Genomic DNA, 15,662 nt, shown 5'->3' with positions numbered 1-15,662 from the left:
CTGTTTTAGAAGGACAGTGATTCAGGATATTTAGCTCATGCTGGAAATAGAGTTCTATCAATATCCTTTTTACGGGCTCACTAAAGGCAGAAATCGTATATGAACAAATATATTCCACAACAGAATTGAATGCAATGCTGGCCACATCATAGTGGCCATTCAGCTCTCCTCAAGATGTCTTAGTTCTTTCTTCTTCCTTCATGTCTGCATCACACTTAACTCTCAGATTAATTCATTTAACAAATATTTTTTGAACACCTGCCTTTACCAATGATGCTAAGTGCTGGAAGATTCAGGCAAGGTAATATTTCCTTCTGCAGTTCAGGGAAAATAGAAGCTCTCTGTGCAAATTCTCTCAACTTCTCTCTGCCTCTAAACTTGCCATTTTTCTGTTGGGCTTGCAGATCACACCCTAGTGAACTGCAAAGTTTTTCACTGATATTAAATCTTGCCATGAAATCGTACGTCTTTCAGAGGAAGAAAATAGTAACTCAGGAAAATGTGATATTTGGCTTATGTGGAATTTAAAGATAAATTGCTATAGGTTCCTTTGGGGTTTACTTTATGACAGGAAGCAATATAAAAAAAGAAGGATCAAGTTTATTGTTTCAAGAGATCGTGATTAGTCATCTCATACTCTAAATAGCAGTAAGTCAGCTAAAGTAGGAAACAATTATTTTTTATTATTAACAACTCCTTAAGTATGTGGCAAGCATTCTTACTAAGATCTAAACCAAGGTAGGAGAGGGGGCATAATGAGAAGGGGAAGGCTTAGGGCGTGTTAAGTAGATAGAACCTACATGATTTGGCTGTAAATAGGAGATGAGGAAAGTCTTTCTTACAGACACCTTTGGGCACTTTAAATATAGCCAACTGGGGTAGACAACCCAGGAACCTGGATATGAAGAAGAGTTTAGTTGTTACTGGAACCAACTGAGTTAACCGGACAAGAGGAATTCAGGACTCATCAGAAGCAGCCACTGTTATCCAAATGTTATCCAAGAAACGTAGTGTCAAGGAGCTGACTCCGTTGTTCTTTCTGAGACTGAGATATGAACACCAATTGTAAAGGTGATGACAATCTTTGAGGGAAAACTAGCAGAATATATCCCGCATTCTATAAATATGTCTATTGCCTTGAAAGACTGTTAAAACTCAGTGGTGGGTAAGAGTCTGGCTCCTCACTTGATGGAATGAGCATGGGTTTTATATGCAACCGATGAATCACTAAATTCTATGTCTGAAACTAATCGTACACTATATGTTAATTAATTGATTAAAAAGAAAAAGAGTCTGGCTTCCTGTGTAGGTGCTTTCGTCTGCATCCGGCTACGTATTTTCTCTCCAAAGCTAAGCAATTAGTTTTAGAATCTCTTTAGTTGTCAAGTACTTTTTTATTTGCTCATCTGAAAGTATAGTTTCTTCCACAGGAGCTTCTAAATATTCTGAGTTTCTAAATATTTTGAAGTTTTATCTTAATTTTTAAACTTAAAACATTTTGCCTTTATTCACTCATCAAATAATTACTTTGTACTAATACACACACACACACACACACACGCACACACACACATATATTTATCAGCCTCTGTGGGATAAAATGGACATAGTTTTTTTCCTTCAGGGAATTTATACATATATACATATAGAAAGATTAAACACCTAGTTATACAAAGACAAAAATTAAATATATAATTTTACAAAGGTTTATAACTACAACTGATAAGACGTATGGGGGAAAATATGTAATAAGTGCAGAGCTATTCTGATCTGGGACATGAGGGGAAATGACATTTAATTGGGACTTGAAGTATTGGTTGAAAGGAGCCAAACACATGGCAGTGGGGGGAAGGAGCTGGAAAGTACGTACAAAGTCATATTCAAGGAAGTGGAAGGACAGGTCTTGACGTGGGGAAGACATAGGGAGAGTTGAGTGAGAAGAGAATGGAATGAAACCATTATGAGCCAACATATTCAAGGTTTTGGGATCATTGTGGATGATGTCGGATTTTATCTTATGAAAAACAGGGGGCCTCCACAAAGTTTTCAGTTGGAAAGTGACATGACTAGATGTGTGTTTTTCAACAGTCTTTCAGGCTGGCTGTCCTGTGGAGAATGGTGAGGAGGGAAACACAAGGAGACAGGGTGACACTTTAGGTGATGACAGCGGAAATGGATTTGGAGATGAGCAAATCGATTGATTCACATGTGAAGAAATATTTGAGAGGGAGAATGGATAGAGGTTGGTGACTGACTGAAGAATACTTATAAACCCAGGGAGCAATGTGATCTGCTTTAAGCACAGTAGCACAATGAATTAATTATTATTTTTGCAGAAAGATAGACTCGGAAGCATTTCAGAGATTTTACTCAGGCTCTTGAGGAAACGCCACACACCTTTACGGTATTATATTTTTGCATATACTTCCTTAAGAATCCTCTTTTGCCATCTCTCACCCTCAAGGTGTTTCTCACACTTAGGAAGAAGCAGAAAAAAAAACTCCTGTCTGTGTGTGTGTGCTAACATTCCCCAGTATCCATCTAAAGCGCTTCTCATTCCACCTCAGCTCTTTGTGATCCGGGTTCATGTAGCCTTTGTGGCTTCCGAAATCCTTCTCCCTTTGCTTGGTGGCTTTGGGATTCTGCGCAAGAGCAAGAGAGCACGGCTCCAAGACGAAGTCAGCAAAGAACAAGAGCAGAGAGGTTGACTAGATGACTGTGTTTGCTGTTTTTTTTTTTTTTTTTTTTTTTCTCTGCATAGTCAAATGTGTTCTGTGAGCAAGAGAAAGGTGTGTGTTCAGATGGGTAGATGAGGGCCCATTCATGGAGATGCAAAACTTAGGAAAAGAGAAGGTGTTGGTGAAAACATGAGATCCTGTGAATGTGTTGCGTCTAGGCTGCCTTTTGATAGTCTAGGGTAGCCGTTCAGGAGCATGGTGTGCTGAGAGCTGCCTTGTGAGAGTCAATTGCTAAATTTTCAAAAATTTCAAACACAGCCACTAAAAAATTAGATTGGATAAACATACAGTTAAATAAATTGTATTAAAAACAGAAGTAATAAATGAACTCAAAACTCATCACCACCTATATTTTACTATTATCTATGAAGTTCCACGTCTATAGTAACAGTACAATGGAAATACCAAATAAGGGCATGCAAGTGTGCATCTCTTGGCTTCAGTGAAATGAGATTGGTAGCTGGAAATCAGCTGCATTTGCACTATTTACACTACAAAAATGGGCAAAAGCTATGAATCAAGGCCTTTGCTTCCCCAACAGCCAGTAACTAAATGCTTGTCACCACATCACTAAGAGAGAGCTGGATAAATAAGTCTGGCCCCAGGAGACACATCTGCGCTGGAGATGCTGTTGTGGAAGGAAGCGAACGTACATATGGGGTGGTGGCTTCATGGACTTACAACAAGGCCCCACACTTAGGAACATCCCCGTGTTTGGTTTAATGCTTTGCTGTTGCCATCCTGACATTCTTAATATATTTTTTTAAAGATTTTATTTATTTATTCGACAGAGATAGAGACAGCCAGTGAGAGAGGGAACACAAGCAGGGGGAGTGGGAGAGGAAGAAGCAGGCTCATAGTGGAAGAGCCTGATATGGGGCTCGATCCCATAACGCCGGGATCACGCCCTGAGCCGAAGGCAGACGCTTAACTGCTGTGCCACCCAGGCGCCCCCTGACATTCTTAATTTTTGAATAAGGGGCAGCACGTTTTCATTTTGCACTGGGCTGGTATAAGTGGTAGAGAGGTTTGGGAGGCCTGGGGGTTGCTTGGTTTACTGCCGTCCATCCCTTAAAACAGATATTCTCTTCTTCCCTTGCTTGGTAGCATATTTGCACACATATACTTCCCATTCATTCCCTCAACCTGTGCATTCCTTACCACTGGCTCACAGAATTCCTTTCTCTTTTCTGTCTGTATTATTCTCTTCTCTCTGGTCCTCTTTGGAAAACCGTTAACTCTCCAGACATTAACGTAGTAGATAACTTAAATAAAAAGTGTTTCTGCTCCAGGCTGCGATGTTTTACACATTCGCCTTTTAGCTTAATATGACATGGTGGTCAAGGCGGTTCTGGAATGACAGAGAACAAGGCTTGAATTTTTGTGTGTGACCCAAACTGAGTTCTTTGGTTTCTCTATTCCTTCCTTGGTTTCCTCATCTGAGGAAAGAATAATGTTTGCCTCTGAAGGTTATTGTGAGCATTCAATTAGACAATCTACATAAAGACCTAAATACAAAGCCTGCTACGTGGTAACATTCAGTGACTAGCAGTTATTATCAATTTTACTTTTGTTCATTATGATACATTAGAAACAGTCAGTAATGAAGTTTGCACACGACAAGGAGAATTTAAGGAGACTTTTCCTGGCTCCACAATATGTATGTCCCCGAGTGGATCGGGCAACACCTCTTTACTAAAGTTCCACGGTCTTACCTGTGCACTGACCCATACTACTCAAACAGCACGGATGTGGCGTCTTGGGCACAGGCAGCGGGAAAAAGTTCGTCCTCAGCATAAAGTTAGCAGGTGGTAGGCACTCAAATAGTGCAGGCTGTCCCCTTCATCGCTGTATCCCCAACCTCTAGCATAGCGCCTGGCACACACGGGTCGTCCATTTATATTATGACAGCATGATAATGCCATCCAAGCTTCCCCTCCAGCCCCCAAACCCTTACATCTCCACTGTCTCCGGGGAGGTCCCGGGCAAAGCCTGCGGGACTCGGGCGCGCGCCAGGACTCGTTCGCCAACTCGGCTCCGCGCGTGGCTGCAGTCGCTATGGAAACGGCGAGAAGTAACAAGTCCATCCCCCCTGGGGGTGAGGGAGGCCCGCGGAGGCAACGGCAGCGGAGGAACAGCGGGAGCGCCGCGCTGCCGCCGAGTTCAGCGCGGTGCCAGCCAAGTCGCCGCACCGCGCCCCAGCCCAGCCCCGCCCGGCCCTCGCCGGAGCCGCCCCTCCCCCAGCCGGCCCTCGAGTGTCGCCAGGTACCCCCGCGGCGGGCGCGTCCTCGGGGACCCCACCCGCTGTCTCCCGCCCTGGGACTCGGTTGTGCGCCGCGGTGTTCAAACGGTGCCCACGGGACCTTCGCCGGTGGTGGCGCGGATGGTCGCCCGAGGGGGCGAAGGGTCCCGGAAGCTCGAGCCTCCCGCATAGCCGCCCTTTTCTCTCTCAACGCACGTTAGGCTATTATTTTTCAGCAAATAAAAATTCGGGCAATTCCAGCCAGAAGCTTAACTGCTTTCATTTGGGGAGCAAGCAGGAGATCAAGGGGTGAGGGGGCAAGGCGAGAAAAGACAAGCGTTTTGGAAAAGTAACACGAATATGATGTGAGAGTTGGAGTTGGAGCATCTTTCTAATTCGTGTGTGCGTGTGAGCGCGCGTGCCCACCTCTCCCTCCGGCGCCCCCTCGGCTCGCGGGCGTAAAGCCCTGGCGTGCTCCTGTCCGGAGGTGGCTACACCTGGGCTCTGCCCGTAGCGTGCGAAGCAGGTGTGCTGCGCGCACGGCGAACGCTGATTGGCTGTGCAGACTATGGTGAAATACCTGGACGTGGACCGTGAGTCCCGCAGCCTGCAGGGTCTCCTTGGGGTGCACGCCTGGCGCACGGCCGTTGCTCCGCTTTTTTTTTTTTTTTTTTTTTTAACCGCGGGCTCGTCTGTTTCGCGTTGGTTTCAGGAGGCGACCCCGCGGGGTGCGTGCGGTGAGGCAGCTGGGCTGCAGAGGCACCTCCCCCGAGAAGCCAGCAGGGCGGCGTCCCGCGGGGAAGATGAGCCGCACAGGCGCCAGGTCCAGCCACCTGTCCCAGCCGGTCGTGAAGAGCGTGCTCGTATACCGCAACGGGGACCCCTTCTTCGCGGGACGCCGCGTCGTCATCCATGAGAAGAAGGTGTCCAGCTTCGACGTCTTTCTGAAGGAGGTGACGGGTGGCGTTCAGGCGCCCTTTGGAGCCGTCAGGAACATCTATACTCCCCGGACCGGGCACCGCATCCGGAAGCTAGACCAGATCCAGAGCGGGGGCAACTACGTGGCCGGGGGCCAGGAAGCCTTCAAGAAGCTCAAGTGAGTCGGTCTGTCCCCTCCGCCCACCATTTAAAGTTGCATTAAAGCGTGCGGTTCGCTTGAGCAAAGGAGTGAGCCCCGCCTCGCCCACCCGCTGTGATTCCAGGGGCTGGGGCTGCCCGGGTGGTTGCCTGTCTGAGCTCCCGCTGCAGCTGGGGTGGGGGGTTGAAAGTGTGACTGGGGAAGGAATTTCACTTGGGTAGGAGGAGGAACAGGAATCTTAGAAAAGTATTAAGTGACCACACTGGTACTTTAGCATATTCTGTTCTGTTTTTTCTTTCCTCTTTTTTCTTGGCACCTGCTTTTTTGAGTTTAAATAACGATTTCTTAAAAATCATTTAGAAGTATTGGATACTATGTAGTTACCAGAGGAGAAAATGGCTTTCTCCACTTCCCCCACACTGCTTAAATTCTTCCAAACTTTCATTCCAAGTAGAACTGACCACGCCCCACTGTTGTGACCCTCCTCCCACCGCCTGCAGGTTTATGCTATTAGCACAATGCTTGGAAAAGTTTATTGGCTTACCGTATTTGTCTCTATGTCTGTTTGTAGATACTTTGTGGCTACCCCTTCCCGCACAGGGCGTCAGTATGGGTGCTTATTCCCAGTTCCTGGCAGGGAGCTCACTCATAGTAGGTGTGCAGTGAGTTAGCAAGCTGTGCTTAGATCTGCGAAGAGAACAAAATGAACAAGATGTGACTCCTTGTCCTAAAGAGTTTGAGATCTAACAGGACAGACTACATGCACACCGATAAGTTTAACGTAAAGTACAAAGGAATAACTGCAATTAGAAAAACAAAGTCATGTGGAAGTTCACAGTTGAGGGACATTGTTTCTGGTGGGGGTGGGTGTTGGAGGACAGGTAGAATTTAATATTCCATAGGATTTTTTTTTACAGTTTTATTGAGATATATTTCACATAACATAAACTTTACTTATTTCAGTCATTTTAGTACGTTCATGGAGTTGTGCAAACATCAGTATGAACTAATGTTAGCACATGTCCAGCACTCCAACATGAAAGCCTGTTCCTCCCAGTTTCCCCTTCTCCCCATCCTCTGGCAACTGCTAATCTGCTTACTCTCTGTCTCTATGGATTTGTCTGTTCTGGAATCATACAATATGGAATCATACAATATGTGGCCTTTCGTGTTTCTGGCCTTTTTCACTTGGCCTAATGTTTCCCAGTGTAGCATGTATTAGCAGTTTATTCTTTGTATTATTGAAGAATATTCCATGGTTATGGCTATGCCACATTTTGTTCAACCATTGATAGACATTTGGGTTGTTTCCCTTTGGGCTACTATGAAATAATGCTGCTAGAAACACTTGTGTACAAGTTTTCATTTTTCTTGGTTATATACCTAGGAGTGGAAATACTGGATCGCACGGAAACTTTATATTTCATAGTTGTTACTATAATATTTTTATAGTAATTCGGCTTGGGCCTCAGGATAGCAAAAAATTATCTTTACTGTAAAGTCTAGACTTGTGAATTCCCATTTTCACTATATAGAAATATTTCCCCAAATATCACTGATGTTGTCTCATATCATTTTTCCTTTCCTGAATGTGCTTAAACTGAGTTCTGAGCATTCTGCTTTTTTGTTCTGCTAGACATTCTTCTTAATGCAAGGTGATAGATACACTTGGGTTTCGTTTTCCCTTCCTGGAAACCTCCTTTGGCATACTTTGTCTAACTTCATAGACAAGAACTAAACGAAGTGATGTGCTTCAAAAATACTTAGAACTTAAAAATCAGGAGACATGAGGCTGAGCTGTTGATTAGCTGTGTGTCTTTGGGCAGGCCACTTGACTCAGCAAGTCAGCTTCCTGATACCCACAAGGAGCCTCACCAGGCCTGCCTCACCCGGTTGTTAGAAAAGTGAATTGCAGTGGTTGTGAATGTGCTTTGTAAACATCAAAAGGTCATATAACTCCAAAGCATCACTATGGCCATGCACAGTACCAGTTTCATCATGTATTTTGTTGATTTTTAAAAAATTAAAAAATTCCCATAAAAAAGCAGTGTCATGGGAATGGAACTCTGTTTCGGAATCTATTAACAGCTCAAAATTGCAGACCCACTTTTGTAACTCATGTTCTCTTCTGCTTATTTGGCACTGCCAGCTCAAAAGATAAAAACAGGTCCAGTTCCAAACCACATAGAAAGTGTACTTCAAGTCATTCTTTGTATAGATATAAGAGATTTGCATGGTTATTTTCGCTTTTAATTCACATACAGAAAACCCCCGAGTTTGTTATAACAGTTTCCATGGTTAGTTTTCCATGCTGACGGATGAATAGTTTATTTCTGTTAAAGTAGTAGTATCTATGGTTATAATGATAAGCCCAGAAGATTTAAATGCTGAATATATTTGAAGCTTAGCAGTTGCAAGTTTACATAACATGGAGCAATTGCTCCAGAACAGAAGAAAGCCCAGAAGATATTGAAGGTAATTTATGTCATTTAGGCCCTAAAGGATGTTGGGAAACTTATCAATGGTAGAAAAAAATTATTCAAATGAAAACGATCAACTTCCTTATTGGATTTTTTTTTACTCAGATTTTTCCTAATATTTTTGAAACCACAATTAAACTTGGGGTAGCTATACAACCTTTATTTTATAGTGGAGAATTCTAGAGATAATTATTTTCCTTAAAATTTTCCTATGTGTTTTTGGAAGTTGACTTTACTTCATTAATGGATCTGAGATCACTTTTCTGCACGTGACAGTTAAGCTCTTTTGCTCTTTTGTCAGAAATCAGTCCCTGCAGATTTGCAAAAGAGCCATTTTATTGCTAAACAGGGGGAGTCTTGCGCTGTCTTATGTAAACACTGTTCATGTGAAAAAAATATAATTCCCAGTGGTATTGATTAACTAAAGCATTCTATCCAAAAATGCAACTACAGTAACAAAATGAAATTGAATTCTAATATAAACTCTTTTTTTGACAGCTCAGCAATTACGGTAGTTGTATCTTTGTATCTATGGGTATAAATTAAATGCTAGATTTATACTTATTTTTCATATTAAAACATTTCTTTAGCACCTGCTATGGGTGAAGGACAGTGGAACCAGATCACAGGGATGGACTTAGGGCTTGAGGTTGACAAAAGTGTAGTTTGCAGTTTGCACTCACACTATAGCTAAAGAAGGCTCACTAGTTAATATCTATAGCAAGTAGTAATTTAGTAATAGGGGTCTCCAGAGGTTAACTAGTCCACCCATGTGCATTTTAGCCAAACCAACGCCTAAACCATTCCCCATGGCTGAGCATTTCCATATCATGAAAGTGTTTTCATAGGGAAGAAGATTCCCCAGCCTTTCACAGATGGTTTAATGCATGCTATCAGTACTTCCTTTGTTGTTGTTTTTGATGTTTTTTAGATTTTATGTATTTATATGAGAGAGAGAGAGAGAGTGAGTAGGAGGGAGAGAAAATCTGAAGCAGACTCCAAGCTGAGCCCAGAGCCCAATGTGGGACTCGATCCTACGACTGTGAGATCATGACCTGAGCCGAAACCAAGAGTCATCGGGTGCTTAACTGACTGAGCCACCCAGGGGTCCCAGTACTTCCTTTGTTTTGACCTAAAGGCTATGATTAATGGAACCGTTAAGGACCTGTACACGCAGACTACTCTTTCAATCAAAACTGCTGTAAGAATTAGAAATACCGCATAGATAGTCAGGGGCCAACCATTGTGGGGGAAAAATGTTCCCTCGAAGAAGTATGTGTTTCTAAGACTTCCGTTTCATTGAAGTTGGTTGAAGAAGACATGTATCAGCTCTGCTGGTGATGCTCAGAGCAGTTCCTGCCACCCTAAGAGCTTTTAATTAGTAGCTATGGATTTTTGCTTTAGGCAGAAGTATTTCCTATGGTTTGCTTTAGTTTTCAATAATTGTTTGTAAGAAATTTATGTAACTCACTCCAAAGCAATAAAAGAAACCCTTACTGTTTTGTTTTCCTCCCCCAGTTACTTGGACATAGGAGAAATGAAGAAGAGACCTATGGAAGTTGTTAATACAGAGGTAATGTGAACAGTTATCTTGAACGTTCAAAAAAATAACAATGCCATTTTTGTATTTCTTATAGCATGTCTTAAAATTTGGGCGGCATTCTAATCATTTGTGGACACAGGTATCCATGTTTCAGGTTTTGCTTCTGTTATAGCTGAAGAATGACCACTAGTTAGAATCGGTAGCAAGTAGTAAAAAGTACGACAGCGCATCATTGGTTCTGGATGGAATTTTGTTTGAAGGATACGCAACTGTTCAAAGCAAGCTACCTTGCTTGAAATTGGTGACCAAGGCCAAATTTCTGTGATAGAATTTGAGGGGTGCGAATTCTTTAAAAGCGAGCATACATGTGCTCTGGATCCTACGTCTTTGATGAGGGTGTTGACAATGTGCAACAGGTGTGCAATGAATTTTTCGAATCCACTTCCTTAAACAGATTATCCTTCATAAGGGGAAGCGTTCACACAGACTCTAATGTGCTGAGTGTTCTTCCACTGGGGAGTGGTAGCTCTTCTTGGTGTCTCTTACCTGCAGGTCTGTGCACCAGCCCCACAGACAAGGTTCTGACTGATGGACGCACATCTTACCTGTGAGAAACCCACCCCTTCCTCCAACTAGGAGATTGTATCTCTTCCACTTTATTTCTCGCTGGTGATTCCCTCCTCTTCTCCTTTCTTCTGACTGCATAGACCCTGCTGTCACCTTTCAATTCCGCTCGGCCCTTCCCCACCAACCCTCCAGAGGAGACAAAGAGAAAGAAGTAGAAGTAGTTTGGGCGTGCAGAGGAGATGGGAGCGGTGGTGAGAAGCAGCAGTCTGTGCTCTCCGACTACCCAAGCACTGCTCCTCCCTGGGGCCCTCTGTCCCCCTCCTGTCCTCCTCAGCCTCCCTCCCAGTCTAGCCAAGGATGTATTCCTTCCCCTCACCCGCATCCCTGGTCTTGATCTTCAACACAGAGACGTTCCTCCCCGAAGTCCACACCAGGACCATGCCCAGTGCCCACTTTGAGCAAGGGGAGCCCCTGCTTTCATTGCCAGAAAGGGCAAGTTTGGGGTTCCTGGCATCCCCAAAAGGGAAGTGTGAGTGCATTTTCTCATAAAGACGTCACTCTGATTCTCAGTTCTACTGTATTATTCCTGTTGTTTGAGGCACAGCACTAGCTTTTGTGAGCTGTTCTGAGAACCTGTTATGTGTGTAATTCTTACTGTGGGGAAATACCTCTCTCCTTTCCACAACTGATTTACAATCAAACTTTTAGAATTCAGCAAGTTTAAAGTTAGAGGACTATCTGTGTTCGGAATTTGAGAACAGACTTGATGATAGACACCAGGCTTTCACAAAAACTATAGATGCTGTTTTCTTGATCTAAGGTGGTGATTTCATTCAGCATTCTATCAACCGAGAAAAAGTGGCACCCCTTGTTAAGGGCTATTGATGACCACTGTTCTTGGGAGGAAGATAACCTATCTTCTTCCCAGTCACAGGGAGGGGTCCAGAGAATTCTTGAAGTGGGTGTAGAACATGGATACATAGAATCGGATGGTGGAGGGTGGGTTCAAGGGGGGATATTTCAGGTAATAGTAAAGACCAAGCTTATTCAGAGATGTTCCAGTATCAAGGGTGAGTAACGTTACTTATCAAAATTGGGGGCATTTCCCTCAAACCTGAGATAAGGTCATACTGTTCGAGTTGCCTGTGTTGGGCTACGTAATGAAGGCCATCACACCAGTGTACATGATTCAGTTATCTTCATTGCTTTAACATATTAATTCTAGAATCCCCAGCACATGTTACTATAGGAAGACCCTTTACAGTTCAGAGGCATTCTGCTGGATGTGCAGCTTTGTGTCCTGGCCACCGTGGCTCCCTTCACACACGTGGTAGGAAGCCCGGCCAGTAGGTGCTGGGAGTTAGCGGCCTTCCTTCCCTTCTCCCACAGCACCCTCACCCAAGCCCACAATATGATCTGGGTGCTGTTTAGATAGTTAGTAATGTAGACACGGTGGTATCCACTTGCTGACCACAGATCACAGTAATGAGAATGTGCGTGTCACCTTGACATTTGAAGTCCTTTTGTGGTTTCGGTCACTGCTTTTCTGTTCCATGAGGCTCATCTTCAAAGAGACACTGAAAGGACAGCCAGGCCTGTACCTCTTCTTCTTTGTGGCCGTATCGCCAGGACGGAGAAAGGCAGAACTCTCATGGACCTCTTCCACTAACCCCGAAGAAGTGCATGCCCTTTTTTTTTTTTTTTTTAAGATTTTTATTTATTTATTCGACAGAGACAGCCAGCGAGAGAGGGAACACAAGCAGGGGGAGTGGGAGAGGAAGAAGCAGGCTCCAAGCGGAGGAGCCTGATGTGGGGCTCGATCCCAGAATGCTGGCATCATGCCCTGAGCCGAAGGCAGACGCTTAACGACTGAGCCACCGTGGTGCCCCGACTGCGCCACCCAGGCGCCCCAGAAGTGCACGGTCTTATTTGGCCAACACTTTGGACGGCAGGAGGAAAGGAGGAGAAGCAAAAGGAGATAAGAATTAGAAACTGAGAAGGCGTCTCTGTGGGGGTTTGCATCTGCTCCAAGACGGGGCAGCACGGTGGGCTCAGAGCAGACTTCCCTTGTCTCCCTACATACCCAGCTTGCTTTCACTAATATCCAGATAAAGGAAGCTTCTAGATCAAGCTTGGACTCTTGCTCCTAGTCCTCAGGCATTTTCTATAGCCGTATTCTCTTCTTTCTTCCCATACTCCCTCCATCAGTGGTGGTCTTAATAAAGATGATTGCTCATCTTCTGACCTTGGCAGCTCATTTGTTGTTTACGTCTTCCTGGTCCTCTCTTTGCTTCCTTCTCCCCTCCTGTCAGCCCAGGTATAGATCTCTTATGATGCTTCCACCTTCCAAGTCAACCCACCAGCTTTTCTCTTTCCTCTGCCACCTAAGCTGGCTGTGGGAGTCCTCTGCCCTCCAGGGCTGGGAGCCTCTAATCAGCACGTGGGCTACTTTTCCTCTTCCTTACCAGCCCCACTGTGCTCTTACCCTTTTGCTTTAAGTGAAGGAGTTTCTCCTTGTTTCTCCACCTCATCGGCTTTGCCTTCATGGGCTTGGACGCCTATTCAGCACAACACAGTAGGCAGAGCATGGGGGGCAAACTCAGCAAGACACGCATAACCTCTCACCCCCAGGAATTTATAGTCTTGCTGAAAAGACAGATGTGTGCGGCTGTCTAGTACCAGACGATAAGGGATTCAATTTGGTAGGGATTCAATCCAGTCTGTGCGGGGCTGTTGGAGTGCTCTTGATGCCATCACGTTGCAACAAAGTCATTGGTGAGCTCTTCAAATGGAAGCTTCCTTCTTTGACGTAGAGTTGTCGACCTTGCTGGCCATCCTGCCCTGTGTAGTGCGTCCTTTGGAGTAGGACAGTCTTAAGTGGTTGTCTGGAGTGCACAGTCTGGTTTACCACGTGAGAGGCCTTGGTACACATCATATAGACGGAGACTAGCGGGGGCGCCTGGGTGGCTCAGTCGTTAAGCGTCTGCCTTCGGCTCAGGGCGTGATCCCGGCGTTCTGGGATCCAGCCCCGCATCAGGCTCCTCCGCTATGAGCCTGCTTCTTCCTCTCCCACTCCCCCTGCTTGTGTTCCCTCTCTCGCTGGCTGTCTCTATCTCTGTCGAATAAATAAATATTAAAAAAAAAAAAGACTAGCAGACGGCTTAGCTCGGGAGCACGTGTGCTGGGCTGGGGAAGGGGGGTGCCAGGCAGGAATGAAGACTTCCCCGCTCTTCCTCTTGAGGGGTGTAGAGTCTAGGGGAGGAGACAGGGAAGCAAACCCACCATCGTTACCCAGGGCACAGGTGCTGGGCTAGGGCTTTGCTTGGAGGACTGTGCAACTGCACGTGGGATTACAGTTATTGGTCAGGATGGTTCATATTTTCACCTGTTTCTCTTAGATGAAGGTTCTGAGAATGTCCCTTTCTACAACTTGATTAAGGGAGAGTATATGATACTTACATCCGTGTAAGAGTCAAAGCCTGCCTCTTACTGGGGGAGTGGAAGTCAGCTGGATAGAAGAGAGGGAGAAACAGCCTTGCCTTCGGTCAGGCTTGGATGATGGACCCGCAGCAAGCAAGCTGCAAAGTTCATTGACGACATCGCTTCTCCCATGGTTGTGGGACCCCTCTCTAAGTGGCTCCTGCTTTTTTACTGCTGAACGGTTCAGGCCTGCTTTGCGCTGCCCATATTTTCCTGGGAGACCCTTAATTGCTCAACTGTCCTCACCACATAACAACCCCTACTTAAGCTCCGCTTTTGATCTCACCTCCAAGCCGCAGTCAATCCAGAACTGAATCTGCTTCCCGTAGACACGGCCTCAGAATCCTTCAAGGAGAAGCCAGACCTTACAAAAGATGATTCCCTCCCCCTTCTCTCTCAGCCTTGTCTTGGGCTTTCTCCAAGTGCTGTCTCTTGCTGCACCAAGTCAATAAATACAGTTTCATGGGACTGTAAGTTTGTTCCCATTCCTGGTTAGTCTCTAGCTGATTGGGCTGAATGCATGCATCAGCCCTGCCTGGTTAAATGGTCAGTCTCTGGGAGGTCTGCAGAGCACCTTGCATTAACAGGCTGGTAATAGTTTTAATCCCTGTCCTTTCAGATATTCCTTATCAACAGCTAAGAGAGACGTCTCTTTGCCTCGTGCATGCCTCGTTCCGAGTGAGTGGGATGTTGCAAGTAACTTTAAGGTCTTCATGGTCACCATCTATTTAGATTTTGTTGCAGGGATAAAATTAGCTGTAGCTAAACCTTTTAGTGATACACTTATTGTCTCTCCAGTGTAATCTGGAGCTGTATGAAATGAGCGTTATTCACTTCACAAGGATTTATTGTATGCCTGCTATGTGCTAGGCTTTGTGCTTGTGCCCTGGGAGCCAAGCAACATGGCACCGTCCTCACGGACTTGACTACTCTTTAGCCTCTCTTGGTTGCTAGGATTGATTTTAACTCCATTGGCAATGACCTTTGTTGAAGAACTTGTACGTTTGCTTGGTTCAAGGCCCTCATTTTGAGGGCTAAACAGTTTTTGAACTGAATGTCAGACTTCCCCATTATTAAAAGTACCTTGGTCTCCAAGGCCAATTCAGGCTCCGGCCTTTGACCTTCCTTCTTGGCCTCCTCTGTCTTCTTCTTCCTCTGTCCAGTTCTTCTCTGCTCTACCCCCAATGAAAATTTCCATCGATGTCTCGTACAGAACCACTTGGAGCTTTCTCTTCTTGAATCTTGCTAGTGTGTGTTCTCAGAGTCAGCAGAAAAGATCATTTTTACCGATTCTTCACGTTCGTATTTCTGAAAAAAATCAAGGATCTGTTTGGTTTTGTCCTTCTTTTCTCTGCTCTTTCTCACGTGCTAGTGGAGGTAGGAGACACACGCGCACCTGATGACCAGCAGATCAGGCTCTCCTTAGTCTAAGTGATCTGTCCATGAGGAAGCGTGCTCTCTGTAGTTTTGAGAAGTGGGGCCTCAATGAGAAATCTGCAGGTTAAAATCTGAACTAAGACCCTAGTGAATGCCT

The 15,662-nt window shown here is 45.0% G+C and overlaps 1 protein-coding gene across 1 annotated transcript in view; it reads left to right on the top strand.

Moving 5' to 3' along the window:
• The first annotated feature begins 4,937 nt into the window (after positions 1–4,937).
• Positions 4,938–15,662, top strand: part of DCDC2 (doublecortin domain containing 2) — a 139,310-nt gene continuing 128,585 nt past the window's right edge. Inside the window, exons 1-3 of the mRNA XM_026511581.4 lie at positions 4,938–5,003; positions 5,693–6,076; positions 10,057–10,111. Coding sequence (XP_026367366.2) covers positions 5,784–6,076; positions 10,057–10,111 — 348 coding nt within the window. The 5' untranslated portion in view covers positions 4,938–5,003; positions 5,693–5,783. The remainder of the gene's footprint in view (positions 5,004–5,692; positions 6,077–10,056; positions 10,112–15,662) is intronic.

The sequence above is a fragment of the Ursus arctos genome, unplaced genomic scaffold (assembly GCF_023065955.2).
Source record: "Ursus arctos isolate Adak ecotype North America unplaced genomic scaffold, UrsArc2.0 scaffold_31, whole genome shotgun sequence".
NCBI classification, from domain to species: domain Eukaryota; kingdom Metazoa; phylum Chordata; class Mammalia; order Carnivora; family Ursidae; genus Ursus; species Ursus arctos.
Note: the sequence above shows the minus strand (reverse complement) of the source record. Positions and strands in the feature narration are given on the sequence as shown.